The 19,625-nt window shown below is 35.9% G+C and overlaps 1 protein-coding gene across 1 annotated transcript in view; it reads left to right on the top strand.

Annotated features, from left to right (window-relative positions):
• musk (muscle, skeletal, receptor tyrosine kinase) overlaps window positions 1-19,625 on the top strand; it is a 55,946-nt gene that overhangs the window by 17,574 nt on the left and 18,747 nt on the right. Inside the window, exons 7-12 of the mRNA XM_059358616.1 lie at window positions 4,529-4,688; window positions 6,090-6,096; window positions 11,215-11,478; window positions 12,636-12,829; window positions 14,136-14,159; window positions 14,280-14,368. Of these exons, the coding sequence (XP_059214599.1) occupies window positions 4,529-4,688; window positions 6,090-6,096; window positions 11,215-11,478; window positions 12,636-12,829; window positions 14,136-14,159; window positions 14,280-14,368 (738 nt within the window). The remainder of the gene's footprint in view (window positions 1-4,528; window positions 4,689-6,089; window positions 6,097-11,214; window positions 11,479-12,635; window positions 12,830-14,135; window positions 14,160-14,279; window positions 14,369-19,625) is intronic.

The following is a 19,625-nucleotide window of genomic DNA, read 5'->3' on the forward strand; positions in this document are numbered from 1 at the left end:
AAAAAAATTCAAATCATGTTACACTTGGTCGTGGGGATATTTGCCTTTGCTGACAAAGAGTTGACGCACTAAATTGCACATGGAAAGCCAAAACTTTAGAGAAAAGCTGACAGCAGGGCTCCATGCTGCTTAGTTTTTAAGTCATGACGTCATGAAGAAGTCGTGCTCCGGCGCTTTCCTGGACTCCAGAGGGTTAAATAAAACCAGTGACCGTAAAATATAAACCAAATAACTGTTAAATAAATAAAAAAGAAAGACAGAAAATCAGTGCAAGGAATATATAAATCTAAAACCTTATATAGTTGTGTTTATGGGAGACTGTACAGACCAGAGACACTAATTGTTTAAAGTGCAGTATGCATGTGTTTTTATTGCACAAAGAAGATTGGAAGCTATTGGACCTGACTTTTCTAAATGGCATATAAGAAGAAGACACTAAAGCTCTCTGGTGGACACTCCGTTCATTCATATCCATGTCTCATAAATGCTTGTGATCTGACCAAGAATATTGTTGTCTCCTTCGCTGAGTTTGGCTGTAATGCCAGTAAACACAGCCAGCTTCAAAGAAATTTTAGCACGTAGCTGACATTGTGACACATTGTCAGCCGCAGAGCCTTACATAATGGCATCGCTGTGACAATAACCAGGAAAGCCAACATGCATTGCAGTCTGATTGACTTTTATTTATGAAACCTAAATCTTGATCTGGAACAACAAAGAAACATTGTCTACTTTGTCTAATTAACTGTCAAATCCAAAGGACAATCTCAGGGCGGATTTTTCCCCCCAGTGGTTTTAAAGCAGACTAAGATAAATTATTTTCTTTATTGAGATCAACATGCAGCAATGGCTGTAGATCAGAATCAAACACATTCACCTGTTTTCATTTGGATGAATTTGTGTGTTAAAAAAAACGAGTCGAAATGCCAAAAATTCTAATCAATCTTGACATGTTTCACATTTCACATTTTTACATTTGGCTGAAGTAGAATAGTTCCAAAAAAGTTCTTTCTCTGCAATGGTATAATTAAAAAGCTTAACTTGACAAACCAACTAATAATAATCGCAAAACCGCAGTGAATGGAAACAAGCATTCACTTGTGTTTTCTTTTGCCGATTTTCCTGAAATTCGGCAAAAATTTGCGATAAACTTGGATAAAAAGCCCAATTTCTCTCAATCCTTGCATCTGTCCTAGCTTTCTTTCTGTCGCTCAGACGGACACAGACGGTGCACCCAGTGATCGGCGATATAAACAGCAGAGGAATTCTCATTATGTTGACAGAGGATTGAAGAGATTGCCTTCCATTTAGCCAATAATACACCGTGTTATCAGCTTTAATTGGGAGGCCTTTTTTAAGGGGGTGAGCAAGGTCCCTACAGTCTTTTCGGGTCTTGCACGGTTTGTGTTAACTGCTGACTTGCTATATGGTCCCACAGCCATGTAAGGTGGTCTCCACACACAGCTGTTACAGAGGCCTGATGTATATTAAGATCATAAAGAGAAAGACATAAGGGTACCTGCTGGTTTTAATTTGAAACATTTTAGCCGTGTTTCCTTTAGGGTGAAGAGTGGCCAATACAAAAAGGGCCCCAGAGGCTTTTAGAGACTCTGGAGGTGACGTATGGTTTTCGATCATCGCATAATTGCTAATGATCACATACGCGACGGATTAAACACAGGAGACGCAACTGTGGCCGCCATGGCTAACTGTGCACAACATCAGCAGCTGATCATAAACAAACCAACATGGCTAATTAAGCACAGCTTCTCCGATAATCATAAACATCATGATGGTGAATTAACCGGCATCGCTAACTGTGCACAGAGTGTCCGGTGCTTGTTGTAAACAAACAAAGATCGCTAAGTGAACACCTGCAGCAGCAGCAGCACATACACACTGTACTGCTACAGAGCTAACTGTTAGCCTATTAGCAATTTGCAGACTGGACGCTAAGGGGTTGACATCCCCTCCGGCTCTGTGACTGCAGCTGGGAGAGACTGCTGCAGGAGGACTGTGCCGCTTCGACTCGTTGTTACTCTTCTTAACGAGCAGCTTTTCTTGTTATTGGAGACTTTTCTCCAAAAGTCTCCAATAATACCAGAAAAAGTTGCTGGATTTCTTTGTAGCCAGTCGCTTTTTAAAAAAAAAGTAGTCGCTAAGGGGGACTGAAAAGTTGCTAAATATATCAACAAAGTCGCTATGTTGGCGAAACTGCTTCGCCGGCTTTTACAAATGGCGCGTGTTGCTATCCAATCAGCAACCAGACTTTTTTCAGGGGAGAAAAACAGTCCTGCTCTTCCAAAGGGCTGAAAAAAGTCCTGTCAAAAGACCACTAGGATGACTCGTATTCAATTTAGGGGTGTTTCGGCGAGTGAGACGCGCCTCATTGGGCTGTAGTGGAAACACTCTTTTTGATTTTGGAACCCAGGATCCCAAGTGTCCAATTGTTACGCTTCGTGCTAAGTCTAATAATCTGGTGACTATGCTCTAACATGTGAGTCATTGTGATGGTTTGGTTTTAATCCCCCTTGTAGTTGTAACCACAACCACAGTTTCTTAGGACAGCAGGAGAAGATATTATTAATGACTCATGCCAAGTGCACACAACATTTTTTTCTTTTTAGAATTTAACTAAAACACCAGGACAAAAAGTTGTCTACTTCCTGTTGACTGTATTCAAGACAAAAGACAGAACAATGCCCTATTGAAATTGTCGTTGTTGCGCTATAATTAACATCTTGTAAAAAAAAATTTGCACCTCCTTTTCTTTTAAGATGTCTTGTGTTTGGTTAGTCTCCCCCTCCTCATCTGTGAACCTCTGTGTTCCTGCTAAAAAAACCTCATAAAAATAATTTTAAAGGCTTTTTTAAAAATCCCGGACATGAAATTACATACTTTACTACCATAAAAATGGTAAACAGGTTTTTTTTTTCCAACCAGGCAGCAGACATTTTTTATGCATGCCATTGCGGGCAGACATACACCACATAACGTCTGGGTATTTAATAGTCTTGGGTGCTAGCTACAATGTGATTACAGGCCCATAATGCTTGTAAATAATATGTGTGTGTGTGTGCTGATTAAAATGACTGTGTGAGCTGCTTTTCTGGCAGCTTGTTGAGGTCATTAATTTCAGCGGGGCTGGATCGAGCTCGTCCCAAAAACAGACGGTGTCAGACACAACTTCAAATATAGACACGTCGCCTCCACACACACACACACACACACACACACTCCAGTATATATATATATAAGTGATATATGAGGGAGTTGTGTGCCAATACAGAAACTAAAAACAACAAAGACATTTTATCCGGTTACATCGGTCCAGTGTGAATAGCAGGGATTTTTAAAATCCCGTAAATGATCACAAGTGGTTCTATTAATGCCGGACACATAGTGTACTGTAGGCACTTCATTTAATCAGCTCAACACCCAGGGGACTGTAATATAATCAGTGTATGTAAACACATTAAATCTCACAAGAACATCTTTTAATTTCATGATGGAAGTTTTTGGAGGACAAGTTTTGCTATTTTTATAATCTGTTCATCACTCAGTTTTGCATTACTGCCACCATCTGGTCAGGAGTGGAATAAATAGACTGTTGCTGTTTGATATCAACAGGTACAACTTTGTTATGAGTCTCTGTTATCTGATTATAGCCAAAATCATGGACAAAATGCTACTTTCTAACATAAGACAATGGCCATTTCTGAGCTGTTATTTTGGGATATTTAACTATAGGTACAGGTGCATCTCAATACATTAGAATATGATGGAAAAGTCAATTTCCAGTAGTTCAAGTCAAACAGTATTGAGTCATATAGATGGACATACTTTTCAGAGGCCAACATTTACATATTAAACATACTTTTTAAACAAAAATCTCATAAGAATTTAATTTACGAGCTGATATCTAGACATTTTCCATGGTTTTCTTATTCATTATTTTGGTTATTATCAAGAAAAGCATATTAAATGTCTAGATATCAGCTCTTAAATGAAACTCTTATGAGCTATTTTTGTTGTTATCATTATATTTGTCCAAACAAATGTACCTTTAGTTGTTCCAGGCATTAAAATGAACAAGAAATTGAAGAAAACAAGGGTGGTCTAATAATTTTTTCCTTGACTGTATAAATATCGGGTTGCACCCATTGGCTAAATCATCATCAGACATTAGCAGAGATTGGTGGAAACCAAACCAAAACCATTAGATTTACGTTTAATCAGGTGACCAAACCCAAAACAATAAATGCATCATAATGTTGCTCTGTATGTTTAAATAGGCAACTGTTTCCCAACTGTTGACAGAACAACTTTCAAAAGTTAATAATTTTAATAGCTAATGCTAGTGTTGTGTTTTCACTGTTCAGCTGCCCCCTAGTGGACAAAACAAATATATTTATAATTAATGAAAGGGGGCATAATTTTCATCTAATAAGATATTTTTGTGATGAATATACAATGAATGCACAATGAAATATCATATTTCTTCTGCCTTTTTCTTTCCAATCTTCAGATCTCAGGTGCATCAGTGGAGGAGACTTTGATAGGAGAGGTGATCCTGTCTGTTCTTAAAGTGACGGTGAATAAACCGGCTCTGTATACATGTCTGGCCTCCAACAGACACAGCGCTGGAGCCAACACCGTCAAAGCTACTGCTAAAGTCACTGTAGCAGGTAAAGTCCATTCAACACTTAGAAAACAAATACACTGTAAACAATTGTCTTGTAAGTTAACAGTAAAATACTGGCTTTAAAGTTCCTCTACTGTGATAAAACCACATACTTAATTACAGTAAAATCCTGCATTTCATTGATTTTTACAGTAGACTAAAACACAGTATAGTGCTGAAGCTATAGTTGCAATATTGTTGCAGTATACAATGCAGTCATTTATATTTATAAAAATAAAAATTCAAACCGGGGGGGAGGTAATATTTCGAGAAAACAGTTGCAAATTTACTAGATTAAAGTGGCAAATCTTTCAAGAAAAAAGTAGCTGATTTAAGAGATTTAAAGTGGCAAATCTGTGCAAAAAAAGTTGCAAATTTACGAGAAAAAAGTGGGGGAAAAAACAACTTTTTTCTCGCAGATTCAACACTTTATATCTCATAAAAAATGTTCTCATACATTTGCCACTTTTATCTCGTAAACTTTTTTAACATTAATTTGAGATTTTTTTGGTCACAAATTTAAGATTTTTTTCTCACAAATTTGTAACTTTTTTTACCGTAAATTTTGAGATTTTCTTTGTCACAAATTTGAGATTTTTTTTCTCATGAATTTGTAACTTTTTTTTACCGTTAATTTGATATTTCTTTGTCATAAATGTGTAACTTTTTTCTCAAAATATTACGCCCCTCCCTCGGGTCCATATGTTTTTTGTTTTTTTTACACATTCTGGCTGTATGTAATATCCTCCAATATTCTCTAGGGTTGAAATTTGGAATTTGCAAGTATTTCAATGAGTGCCCTATTAAGGGTTAAGTAAAATACAGCCATTAAAATGTGGACAAGAAGAGAATTAGAAAATATCATATATATATCTCATGTATTTTATGTGAAACGGCAAGCTACCTACAAATATTGCCCAAAATGCATTGTTTTCTACAGTATAATACCTTTTTAATGGAAAACAGTATGTTACTATCACAATTTGGCTGTTTTCTTACAGCAGTCTGTTACAGTGTACCATACATACTTGTAGCTCTTACATGGAGGGTTCGGAGGTTATTTCAGCTTTTTTCAGTTATGTTAGCTGTCAGTTTGAAGTTGTTCTTGGTGCTTCAGCTGTTTGTCTTCCCCCCATTTGGTTGATACCTCAAACACACTTCCACACACACCCCTTGACCCCCAGTCACCTAAAAAAAACACACACATCTCTCCCTGCCTGACCACACACACTGTCCTCCACCTGGCTGTCCCTCAGTCTCCTCACATATAAGTGGAGAAGCACCATGGTTGGTTTTCTCTTCATACTGAGACTGATTTTTCTGTTTTCTCTTCCACTATTCTCCCCTTTCCTCCTCCTTGTGTTTCTTCAACCGGCATCTTCTGGATATTGCCACTTCCCCATAGAGTGGAGGTAAGAAAAACGCCTTCTGCCTCTTTTCTATATAGCAAAATATGTATTTCTTTTCTTTCTGTACTTATTTACAAGTGTGTTAACCCTCTGGAGTCCACAAAAGCGCTGGAGCATGACTTCTTCATGACGTAGAAACTAAGCAGCATGGAGCCCTGCTGTCAGCTGAACTCTAAAGTTTTGGCTTTTCCAGAAGTTTCCATGTCCAATTTAGTGCGTCAACTCTTTTTCAGCAATGGTTAAAATCACCACAACCAAGTGTAACATGATACTACTTTTTTGCAGAGATTTTTCAGATTTTGCAGTCTACAACATTTTCAATGCAATGTTTTGTGTTTACTTTTTTGTGTGATTTTATCTGTTTTTTTTGTAATTTTTACATTTTTTTGTAATTTTGTGTGTTTTTTGTGTGTTTTGTGGTTTTTATGTGTGTGTTTTTATGGTTTTTTTTATTTTATTTTTTGGTGTGTTTTTGTGTGTTTCATGTGTGTTCTTGTGTGTGTTTCTGTGTTTTTTGTAAACATTTTTGTGTTTTTGTAATTTTGTGTACTTTTTTTTAACGTGTTTTTGTATATTTTTTGTGTGTTTTAGTGGTTATGTGTGTTCTGGGTGTTTTTATGTTTTTTTGTAATTTTTTGGGTGTTTCTTGTGTGTTTTTTTATGTGTGTTTCTGTGTGTTTTTTGTAAAAAAAAAAATAGTGTTTTTGTAATTTTGTATACTTTTTTAAAATGTATTTATTTATTATTTTTATGTGTTTTTTGTATATTTTTTGTGTTTCAAAATGTTGATCCAGTAAGTCAAAATGACAAAATAATAATGAGGTTACATGTGCTAAAAAAGATGATACCAGCATGGCATGGTGATCATTATTTAAGTTGCATATACAGGCAGAATGAAAAACTCCAGAGGGTTAAAAGGCATTTCAGGCCACTTTAGGCATCTAGAATCGTAAAAATGACACAGCACATTTGCACATTTTTCTTTATGCAGGCAACATGAGCATCTGTGTTTTCACTGTGTTTGAAGAAACTAAGTGCTGTTGCTTCCTTTGGGTCTGCTGAAGACAATATGCATTTTAGATCTGCCAATAAAGCTGCAGAGCCAAGAGGGAGCCGGTCTGTCAGTCACCCATATGGTGTGAGCTGAATGTGAACTCTGCTGAACCACAACACAACCCCAGTCACCACATCTGGACTATGTAACTGTAGAGAGAGAGATATATAGAGAGAGAAAGTTTGGCCTTCTATTTGATGAGAATTTCTGATTTAAGAAATAAGAAAGAGGCAGCGACAGAGAGCAGAAGGATCAGGCTTGATGGTTACATCTCACATGATGTGCCAACTCATGACCACATCTGGACCATATATATGTATAAGATGTACAGCAGGGGTCTCAAGTTCAAATTACCTGGGGGCCGCTGGAGGCAGTATCAAAATGATCAAAAAAAGACACAAAATCACAAAAAAAGACACAAAATGACCAAAAAAAGACACAAAATTACTAAAAAAAGACACAAAATTACAAAAAAGACACAAAATAACTGAAAAAACACTAAATTACTTTAAAAAGACACAAAAAGACCAAAAAAATACACAGAATTACCAAAAAAAACACACAAAATGACTAAAAAAGACACAAAATGACTAAAAAACAAACAAACAAAATGAAAGGAAAAAACTAAATTACTTAAAGAAGAAACAAAATGACCAAAAAAAAGACAAAGAATTACCAAAAAGGCCCAAAATTACCAAAAAGACGCAAAATTACCAAAAAGACACAAAATTATTTAAAAAAAGACTCAAAATTACCAAAAAGACACAAAATAACTGAAAAAACACTAAATTACTTTAAAAAGACACAAAAAGACCAAAAAAAATACACAGAATTACCAAAAAAACACACAAAATGACTAAAAAAGACACAAAATGACTAAAAAACAAACAAACAAAATGAAAGGAAAAAACTAAATTACTGAAAGAAGAAACAAAATGACCAAAAAAAAAGACAAAGAATTACCAAAAAGGCCCAAAATTACAAAAAAGACGCAAAATTACCAAAAAGACACAAAATTATTTAAAAAAAGACTCAAAATTACCAAAAAGACACAAAATTATTTTAAAAAAGACATAAAATTATTCAAAAAAGACCTACATTTATTCAAAAAGACACAAAATTACCAAAAAAGTAATTAAAGGGACCTTCCACACACAACACAGTAAAGTGCCATTCATATAAAACTCACATTAAACTTTCATATCAAGGTGGGGGCCACAAAATATCGTCAACGAGTTTGAGACCCCTGAAGTAGAAAATCTTAGAGAGAAGGAGGACTCAGTGGGATGTTTCGGGTTTGATAGATTTACAGGTCAGCTTTGAGTTTGATGGTTTGACTGCGCCGAAGCACCAACTTCCCCCAGAGGCCACATCTGGAGTTTGTAAGTGTTGCAGTAGACAGACAGACAGTGAAGCTGTCAGACAGACAGACAGACAGACAGACAGACAGACAGACAAACAGACAGACAGACAGACAGACAGACAGGCAGGAAGACAGACAGACGGTGGATGAGAGGCAGACATGTGGATCGTGTCCTCGCTGGAGGACAAACAGACATGTGAGCAGGAAAACAGGCAGACAGAGTGGGAAAGATACACAGACAGGCGGGGTTATTACTGTACAGTCATGGAAAAAATGATCAGACCACTATTGTTTTCTTCAATTTCTTGTTCATTTTAATGCCTGGAACAACTAAAGGTACATTTGTTTGGACAATTATAATGATAACAACAAAAAATAGCTCATAAGAGGTTAATTTAAGAGCTGACATCTCAACATTTTTTTCATGGTTTTATTGATAATGATTTTGGTTATTATCAAGAAAACCATGGAAAATGTATGCAATAATACTTGGTATTAGACCTACATACAAACAGTGTCATTTACACTTTTTAAGAGCATAATTTGATAGAAGTGTAAAACATTTTAACGAAAATTAGAAATGAGAATGCTTTGAGAAAGAAATATGCCTTGTCCAAAGAAAGTAACAATACTAATTGCTAATAAATTATTATTTTTTAAGTATTTTTAAAAGCTGTGGATGTGGACGCATATGGATGATGTCACTTGTGCAGTAGACAATGTTGTGGTTTTATGCTGAGTATTTATGTATTCTTAATAGTCTAAACTTTGCCGTCTTGATGCTCCATTATGCAATTTAAAAATTTTTTTTTTCTTTAATCTACTCTGACCATGCCTAAAATCATACAGTCATGGAAAAAATATTAAACCACTCTTGTTTTCTTCAATTTCTTGTTCATTTTAATGCCTGGTACAACTAAAGGGACATTTGTTTGGACAAATATAATGATAACAACAAAAATAGCTCATACCGTTTAATTTAAGAGCTGATATCTAGACATTTTTCATGGTTTTCTTGATAATGATTTGGGTTATTATACAAACAAATGTACCTTAAGTTGCACAACATGGGTCTAAAGCGACCTGACAGAGTTTTTATGTTCTATATGTTTGCAATAAATTATTTTCATTATTCAGTATTCCAGGTTTTTCTCTATTTGTTTGTTTTTGATCATCATACATTCTAATTTTTATGTTTTCCTTTGTTCATTTTTGAATAAAATCCCTTTTTGTTTCACTACCCTCCTAAAAATATGGGTCAAAAATGACCCATATCCATTTTTTAGCTAAGCAGCTTGTTAAGCTAACTACTAAGCTAACTTCTTGGCTAAGTATTGACCTAAGTAGCTTGCTAAGCTAACTATTTAGCTAACTTTTGGCTAAGTATTTAGATAAGTAGCTTGCTAAGCTAACTACTTAGCTAACTTTTGGCTAAGTATTTAGCTAAGTAGCTTGCTAAGCTAACTACTTAGCCAACTTTTTGGCTACGTAGTTAGCTTGGCAAGCTACTTAACCGAGTAGTTAGCTATGTAATAATACAAAAACCTTTTTTTCTTCATAAAGTATTAGAAGCAAAATGGAAATAATGATCTGTTGTTATCAAAAACAAGATATTTAAAGACTACTTGGAATATTCAATCATAAAATAAGTTGATATCAAAAGATAGAGCACAGAAACACACAGCAGCATTAAATAACATGAATGAGGGTCATTTTTGACACATGTTGTGTTTTAGAAGAGGAGTCAATATGTTGCGCATCAAAGGGTTAAAATGAATAAGAAATGAAGAAAATAATGGTGGTCTAAACATTTTTCCATGACTGTATATGCTGAAGTCTTGGTTCTCAACCACTTTCCAACTCAAAGTGACGACCCTGTAAGACTGATCTGTTCAATCTAGAAGCAGAAAAGAAGTCCAGCAGGCAGACGGACAGGAAGTGGTTTCATATGAACCCTCTACAACCTGTTTCATGATCAACATCTGGAGGATTTTAAAAGGAGATATTTCAGGCGTAGACAATGTCTTTTCCTTCTTTTTTGCTTTCTGTTTTTTTTTAAGTGCAAACAGGTTCACTTACAGTAGGCCAGCAAACCCTCATCTCCTCACTGAATGTCTCCAAACACCTGTCAGTAGACTGTAGTGGAATTACTACCTCTCTTGAGTGAGAAAATGAATCAAAGGGTTCCTTTTAGTTTTAAATTGGTCTTTTGTAATATTCAAAATTTGAGATAAAAGTCATAATTATGAGATAAAAGTCAAAATTATGAGATAAAAGACGAAATTATGAGATAAAAAAGTCCAAATTATGAGATAAAGGGTCATAATTATGGGACAAAACTCATAATTATGAGATAAAAGTCATAATTATGAGATAAAGGGTCATAATTATGGGATAAAAGTCATAATTAAGAGATAAAAGTCATAATTATGAGATAAAAGACGAAATTATGAGATAAAAAGTCGAAATTATGAGATAAAAAAGTCAAAATTATTAGATAAAAGTTGAAATTATGAGATAAAAAAGTCAAAATTATGAGATAAAAAGGCATAATTATGAGATAAAAGTAAAAATTATGAGATAAAAAGTAAAAATTATGAGATAAAAAAGTCAAAATAATGAGTCATGTCCCTGCAAAAACAACTTGCATTCCTATAATATGCATATTTACTCATTCATTCACAGTCTCTTCTTCTTCCCTCAGACTCTACAAAGGCGTGGCCGGCTACTGCAGCGCGTACCGTGGAGACGTGTGCCGCACCATCCTGCGAGATGATTCGCTGGTCTTCTTTAACTCGTCCCTCTCGGACCCCGAGGACATGCAGGAGTACCTGGTCCAGAGCTGGTGGACGGAGCTGGAGGGACTCAGCGTGCTGTGCAGCCCTGCAGTCCGCTCTCTGCTCTGCCACGCCTCCTTCCCTGACTGCAACCCCTCAGGGTTAGGACCGGCCCCTAAACCTGTCTGCAGGTAGATTTGTTTCACCTGGATGAAAGAACAGATGCATGTCATTAAAACTATATTCAGGGTTCGTACGGGTGCTTGAAATCCTTGAAAATGCTTGAATTTTAATGTTGAATTTCAAGGTTTGAAAAGTGCTTGGATTGTGGATTAAGTGCTTGTAAATGCTTGAAATTCTTACTGTATTTCTCTTGCAATCTGACTATAGATAACATAACATATATAAACTGAATAGCCTATAGCCTATCTCAGGGATGGGCAACTGGAGGCCCGGGGGCCGCATACGGCCCGCACCCTCACTTGAAGTGGCCCTCAGTACAACTACATGCATTTGTGCATGAAATCTTAGAAGTGCAGCGTAAAAATGCACAAAATTACTTCTTGCAATTAATGTTGGTCTGCTGTTGTTGCACTGAAAAAAAAGAAATCACAGTAAGTGGTTATTTTTTTTATTTGCTTCAAACCTTTTGTATTCCTATTTATACTGTTATATATGCATTTGAGCATGAAATATGTGAAGTTACTGCACTGTAAACATGTTTAAAATTGCAGTTTCATCATATCTGGTGAAGTGTACGGTCCTATATGTGGCCCTGTGGTAGTGAACATGAAAAATTGTGGCCCCCTCCAGCATTTAAGTTGCCCATCCCTGGCCTTTTCAGAGCGCTCCGCCTGTGTCTTCTTGTTTCTGAGATGTTTCTTGTTGCTCTACCCTATATCTTCTCACTGAAGGGAGTTTTTCTAGTTCCTAGTGGATGTGAGGGCTCCTGAAGTATTATTAAGGCCTATTTGTGGGTCTTTCCTCCTAGTTTGGGTCGTGTTTAGTTCCACCAGCTGCCAGTTGCTGATTTTTATGAGCTAACTTTTGCTCCTATAGCCCCTAGATTCCCATACCAGTATGTTTTATGAGATTAGCAAACTACTTTTAGTTATTAAAAGTGTAATACCATTGCTGGTGGTATGGTTAAGTGAAATTACCCCTTTTAGTATTGAAGTACTCATCTAAAACATGTCATTTACAACCGTTGAAAGGTACTGGAAAAGCTTGAAAATGGACCTTGAAAGTTCTTGAAAAGTGCTTGAATTTGACCACTGAAAAAGTGTACGAACCCTGTATAAATTGTGGATGGATGGTTGATCATTAATGTTTTTCCTTTATTAAACAGGGAGCACTGCCTGGCAGTGAAGGAGCTGTACTGCCATAAGGAGTGGATGGTGCTGGTGAGCAGCAGCTCAGTGCAGCCTGGCTTCCTCAGCTCTGTTACTGGTTCCCACAGTCCCAGTCCACTGCTGCCCAACTGTCAGTCCTTACCCAGTCTCCGTACAGACCCTGATGCCTGTACACATGTCCCCTTTGTAGGTAAGATACACATTACTGTGTACAGGAGCATCTCGATACATTAGAATATGATGGAAAAGTCTATTTCCAGGAGTTCAAGTCAAACAGCCCCAACCAAGTATTGAGTCATATAGATGGACATACGTTTCAGAGGCCAACATTTACATATTAAACATACTTTTAAAATTGGTCTTTTGTAATATTCAAATTTTAGATAAAAGTCATAATTATGGGATAAAAATAGAAATTATGAGATAAAAAAGTCGAAATTATGAGATAAAAAGTCAAAATTATGAGATAAAAGTCATAATTATGAGATAAAAGTAGAAATTATGAGATAAAAAGTTGAAATTATGAGATAAAAAGTTGAAATTATGAGATAAAAAGGTCAAAATTCTGAGATAAAAGTCGAAATTATGAGATAAAAAGTCAAAATTATGAGATAAAGGGTCATAATTATGGGCTAAAAGTCATAATTATGAGATAAAAGTGGCTAGAGGCTAACATTTCCATATTAAAAATACTTAAAATTGGTCTTTTGTAATATTCAATTTTTGAGATAAAAGTTGAAATTATGAGATAAAAAGTCAAAATTATGAGATAAAAAGTACATTGGAAAGACCTACATATAAAATACAATGGTTTTATATGACATTTTTTTATTTTTATAATGTTATTTTACATTTTTAAATGTTTTCTTTTTATGAAAAAAACTTTTAACAAATTTATTTATTTTTTTTAACTTGGAAATGGGTCAATTTGACCCGCAACGTAACAGCAGGGTTATAAGAAAACAATCCAAAAAGAGAAGAAAAGGTTTCATATGCATTTTTTTTCTATACATTTTTCTGGAAATACAATATTTATCCTTCTTACTTTTTATTTTCATTGCTTTTTATTGTCATTGCTTCGCTAGAATCTGCTAAATCATCAAACATTTGTTAATTCGGTTCTGCAGAAACAGCTTGAGAGCAGCAATTTAGCATAAAATCCCAAAAGGAAATGGAGCGTTATGTAAAAGAAAAGCAGCAGTTGGCTGTGTGCTGCTGCTTCCAGCCAAATAAAGCGCGGCCTGCTAAACTGCAGGTCGCTGATACTGATGAGGTCATAGCTGGGCCAAAACATACAGCTGCAGGCCTGAGTGTGTGTGTGTGTGTGTGTGTGTGTGGCGTAGTACTGTGTATGTTTGTTCTGTAATAGAAACTGTACTGAACTGACCTCTAGTGCTGCACTGATTTTTCCATGATATATTTTTTTTAATTCTGACTATAACAGCTGTGCTTCCTCTTAAGATTTGTTTTCTAATCTTCTCTTTTCTACATTTCAGACATCAAGAAAGATGAAATTACGAGTGAGTGGAAAAGTGTTTAAATGCAGCACAAATTTGTATTAAACAACTTCCTCATTTATAGAATAATAATGGTTGGAAATAGCATATTAATCCCATATCCGTTCTGTATGGTATCAACAGCAACGTGTTATAATGACAGAGGCCGTTTCTACCAAGGCAGCGTGAATGTGACGAGGTCGGGGATATCGTGTCAGTCATGGAGCCAACAGGTTAGTTTCTGTGTGGAACTCATATCCTTGTCTCCAGTTACCATTCAATGTCCTTTTTTTTTGAGAATTGGTGGTTGTGTTTAGGGGGAGATAGCAGGTCAACAATAAATGCCACGTAGAAGTGGTGACATCATCTGAAAGCTGTGAACCTGAAGATTAATTAGATGCGTGTCAAGTTGTTCTGGTCAAAAATATCTAATAAATTGACTTATATTAATGTTATGAACCCCGTATACACCTGAATAGGTTTTTTACAGACAGTTGTTGCTGAATTATGCAGTTTTATTCATATCAAAATGGATAAAAATGGTCAAAAAGACCCTCCAGAATATAACATCAATATACCAAGACCTTTGGAACAACATAGAAGAATCTATGCTGAGATTTGGGTTCATGAACTTTGGTCATTTTGGAGATTTCTGTATTTGCAGCGATTAGGATGACGAGCACTGAGCTTTGCTAGAATCTGCTAAATCATCAAACATTTGTTAATTTCGGTTCTGCAGAAACAGCTTGAGTGCAGCAATTTAGCATAAAATCCCAAAAAGGAAACGGAGCCTTATGTAAAAGAAAAGGTTAACCATAAATTGTGACTTGGAAACTCTGAAAAAGATTATTCCGACCATATTAATACAGCACAAACGCCCTATTTCACAATTTTACCGAAAGTGAAAGTCAGAAGTTTTGCCCATAGTCCTGGTGAGAAACAGGCAAACAAACACCAAAATGATAACCTTCTTAATGGAGGTTAAAAAGAAAATATGGGAGGATGATGGATGGAGTTGATATGACAAAGCTAATGCCTTCATTTATAAAGAGTGTGAGTTTCCTACAGATTTAAACCAGTAAAGTGTGACTGATATTCTGTGTGGATGTTCACTTTTATATCAAACATTCCCAACCTCTAACCAGAAACAGAAAAACACACAAAAGTGCTTACAAGTGCAAACACCAGCACACAAACACACACACACACACACACACACACACACACACACACCCACACACACCCTTTGGCCCAAAAGCCTCTTTATGTTTTTATGGCTTTGCTCAGTGAGAGAGTCTGTTAGGGTGAGCTGTTACTACTCTCCTGTGCAGTGTGTGTGTGTGTGTGTGTGTGTGTGTGTGTGTGTGTGTGTGTGTGCCAGGTCAGCAAAGAGGGAGGGGCTCATCATGTCACATCCTGCCTCTGGAAACAATTAGCTTTCACACGCATATGCTGCACAGACTCCATCACTAAAACACACTCTCTAACATGTTACACACACACACACAGACACACACACACACACACACACGTATGTGAAACTGAGAGAACGTTTTCTCTCTAATGTGATTCACAAATATTAGCGTATTCCCTCTTTCCCTTCTCTCTTTTCTTCCTCACACAATGTTGGCTTGCACTGTGTTTGTCTCCCTCATGCACCAAACCATGTGCACATCAAAGCATATAATGCTGAAAAATATTATTTTGCACAATAATAAGACAAAAAAGAAAAGGATAAAGAAATAACAACAAAAGGAGGGTGCAAGGTAGCAGCAAGAAGCCCAAAAGGTCTTATACAGGCCTCTACCTATATTAAAAATTCACAAGTTAAATTAAAAACTATGAAATGGAAAAAAATAATTACCATAAAAATAAAGCAAATTATAATAATATTAAGAAGTAAAATAAAGTAAAAGTGTAGAAATGTGTGTGTGTGTGTGTGTGTGTGTGTGCATCTTACAACCTTCAGTAAAAAGGGTTAATCTACAAAATAAGGTATTTTCATTTTATTTATTGTCCTAAATCATGTTTTTTTTGTGCGTGCACGCAAGGAAATATCAGCCAAACTGGTGTTGTTTTGATAAGATATCTCTGTTTTTTATTTTCATAAATCATGTTTTTATTATGCACTCAAAGGAACTTGTTTTGGTTCATTCGTTCTAACCTTTTATCTGTTTTTGTAAATTAATTCTGCAGCGGGATCACAGGTTATATTTATAAAAAGCCTGTTCATGCGTCAGGAAGATGCTGTCTTTGGCATTAAAGGAGCCAAAGACAGCATTCATTTAGCCAACCCTAGCTTAATTAATTTAAATTATTTTATCGTTTAGGGGTGGTGTAGTGGTTAGCACTCTCACCTCGCAGCAAGAGGGTTGTGGGTTAGAATCCGGCTTGTGGTTCTGGATTTTGCATGTTCTCCCCGTGTCATTGTGGGTTCTCTCAGGGTTCTCTGGCTTCCTCCCACAGTCCAAAAACATGCACTTAAGTTTAACTGGTGACTCTTAATTGCCCGTAGGAGTGAATGAGAGAGTGATTATCACAGGGCTGACACATACAGACAGGCAGTCTGGTGACCTGTCCAGGGTGCAGATAATGGGTTAAGGATAATGAATTAATAAATGTTGTTATTATGCACTCAAAGGAACTTGTTTTGGTTCATTCGTTCTAACCTTTTATCTGTTTTTGCAAATTAATTCTGCAGCGGGATCACAGGTCATATTTATAAAAAGCCTGTTCATGAGTCAGCAAGATGCTGTCTTTGGCATTAAAGGAGCCAAAGACAGCATTCATTTAGCCAACCCTAGCTTAATTAATTTAAATTATTTAATAGTTTAGGGGCAACATCATGGGTCTCAAACTTGCGGCCCGTGGGCCAATTGTGGCCCTTGTGACGATATTTTGTGGCCCCCACCTTGATATGAAAGTTTAATGTGAGTTTTATATGAATGGCACTTTACCGTGTTGTGTGTGGAAGGTCCCTTTAATTACTTTTTTTGGTAATTCTGTGTCTTTTTTTTATTAAGTTTCTGTCTTTTTTAATAATTTTGTGTCTTTTTTTGGTAATTTTGTGTCTCTTTTTGGTAATTTTGTGTCTTTTTTTAATAAGTTTCTGTCTTTTTTAATAAGTTTCTGTCTTTTTTAATAATTTTGTGTCTTTTTTTGGTAATTTTGTGTCTTTTTTGGTAATTCTGTGTCTTTTTTTGGTCATTTTGTGTCTTTTTAAAGTAATTTAGGTTTTTTTCTGTCATTTTGTGTCTTCTTTTAGTAATTTTGTGTCTTTTTTGGTCATTTTGATACTGCCTCCACCTGCCCCCAGGTAATTTGAGTTTGAGACCCCTGGGCTACATGGTGGTCTAGTGGTTAGCACTCTCACCTCACAGCAGTGGCTTCTCACCGTGTACTCCGGCTTCCTCCCACAGTCCAAAAACATGCAGCTTAGGTTTAACTGGTGACTCTCAATTATCCGTAGGAGTAAATGAGAGTCTGGTCAATGTCAGCTGGGATCGGCTCCAGCCCCCCGCGACTCCAGTTCGGATAAGTAAGGATAATGGATGGATGGAATTTAAAAGCAGTGGACAAAATTCTGGAAAAGACTGATAACACATAAAAAACGGAACATAAAAGGACAACACTGAGTTAATTGTGCAAGGTTCCCATTCAGAGAGACAATTTCTTAAAAGTTATTTCCAGGAAATGATCAGCCTGCACATCATTTCACAGAATTCCAAACATAAATTAAAAGGTAGGCTTTTGAACATGATGGGGTTATTTTAATGATTACGCTTAAGTTGCTGGCCAGCATCAAAGCCTTCATTTCCTGTTGTAAGAATAATAGTATCATGATTGGGATAATGCCTGCTGGAACAGTTCTCCCAGAGAGCAATAAGAAGCTGATTGCACCATTTTCTTTCTGAACACAAAACGGCCTATATGTCTTTTCTTTTTTCTCTTTTTTTTAACCCTTTGATGCACAACATATAAACACATTCTAATGCACAACATGGGTCAAAAATGACCTTGTGCATTAGAAGCGTAGTGATACAAAAAGTGATTCACTAAATTAACAATTTGAGTATATGTGTAACTATGTTTGTCTTTTTTTATGGTTTAACTTTAAAAGAGTTGTTAGAGCCACCAAATAATAATTTCCATTGGAAAAACACCAATTTAACAAAATAGGATAGTTAATATTTGTGTCTTCTTTGTCAGGTTTTAAATTGGTGACAAGACATAAACACCTTCTAATGCACAACATGGGTCAAAAATGAACTTTTGCATTAAAAGCATAGTGATAAAAAAGGGGGTTTTATTCAAAAAGTAAGAAATGAAGACAAAAAAATTAGGATGTATGATGAAAAAATGTTTTGTATTATGACATAGCTAACAACTTGGCTAAGTAGAAACTTATCCAAGAAGTTAGCTAAGTATTTAGCTTAGCAAGCTACTTAGCTAAATACTTAGCCAAGAGGTTAGCTAAGTATTTAGCTTACCAAGCTACTTAGCTAAATACTTAGCCAAGAAGTTAGCTAAGTAGTTATCTTAGCAAGCTGCTTAGCTAAATACTTTGCCAAGAAGTTAGCAAAGTAGTTAGCTTAGCAAGCTACTTAGCTAAAAATGGATAGGCTATGGGTAATTTTTGACCCATATTGTGCATTAGAAGAGAAAAAAACAAACTAATTGAGGAAAGCCTGGAATACTTAATGATGAAATAAATTTTTGCAAAGATATAGAACAGAAAATTCGCAATTGCAAAGATATAGAACAGAAAAACTTAGTCGGGTCACTTTAGACCCATGTTGTGCAAAAAAAGGGTTAACTAAATGAGGTTGACCCATACTGTTAAAAAAAAACACACAACATGCTTCTTTTTACAGAATATGTTCACAAACACTGATTAATAGTGGAAAATTACACGGTGTGACTTCTTCAATATTAATATAATAATTCCCAAATCTGAGTTAATATCCACTAATCTCTTACTGGGCCTGTTTGAGTGTTTTACTATGTGATGTGTTGGACTGATGGATTTACAGCTGAAACTTTCACCTGCCTTACTGCTCCATTAGAGTCACAGCTGTTCCTAATACTTCTCACAGCTAGTGTCATTTCTCCAAAATCTACAACACGAGATCATTCAGCGATGGCTCGGTCCAAAGTCATCATTTACCTTCTACGCGTCGCAGAGCATGTGTTTCTAAGCAAATATTTTTTTAATAGTGGATATAAAATATTCTGCACATATGAGTCCTGTAGGAAATGAGCCCGTAACTCTGATGTTCCACATGTCACATGATACCCTCCATAGAAGAATCACATTTACGGTCAGCACATACTCAACACATATGTATGTGCTGTAGTGTAGTGGTGTCCTATTTTTCGCTGAGTCATAGGGAAATACTGCAGCCAAACTTTGATTCAGTCTTTTTGCAAGATATGCAACTTGAGTCACTGTTAGGGTTTTATTCATCATCATTTTAAAGGGAACATTTC

The sequence above is a fragment of the Centropristis striata genome, chromosome 19 (genome assembly GCF_030273125.1).
Source record: "Centropristis striata isolate RG_2023a ecotype Rhode Island chromosome 19, C.striata_1.0, whole genome shotgun sequence".
Classification (NCBI taxonomy): Eukaryota; Metazoa; Chordata; class Actinopteri; order Perciformes; family Serranidae; genus Centropristis; species Centropristis striata.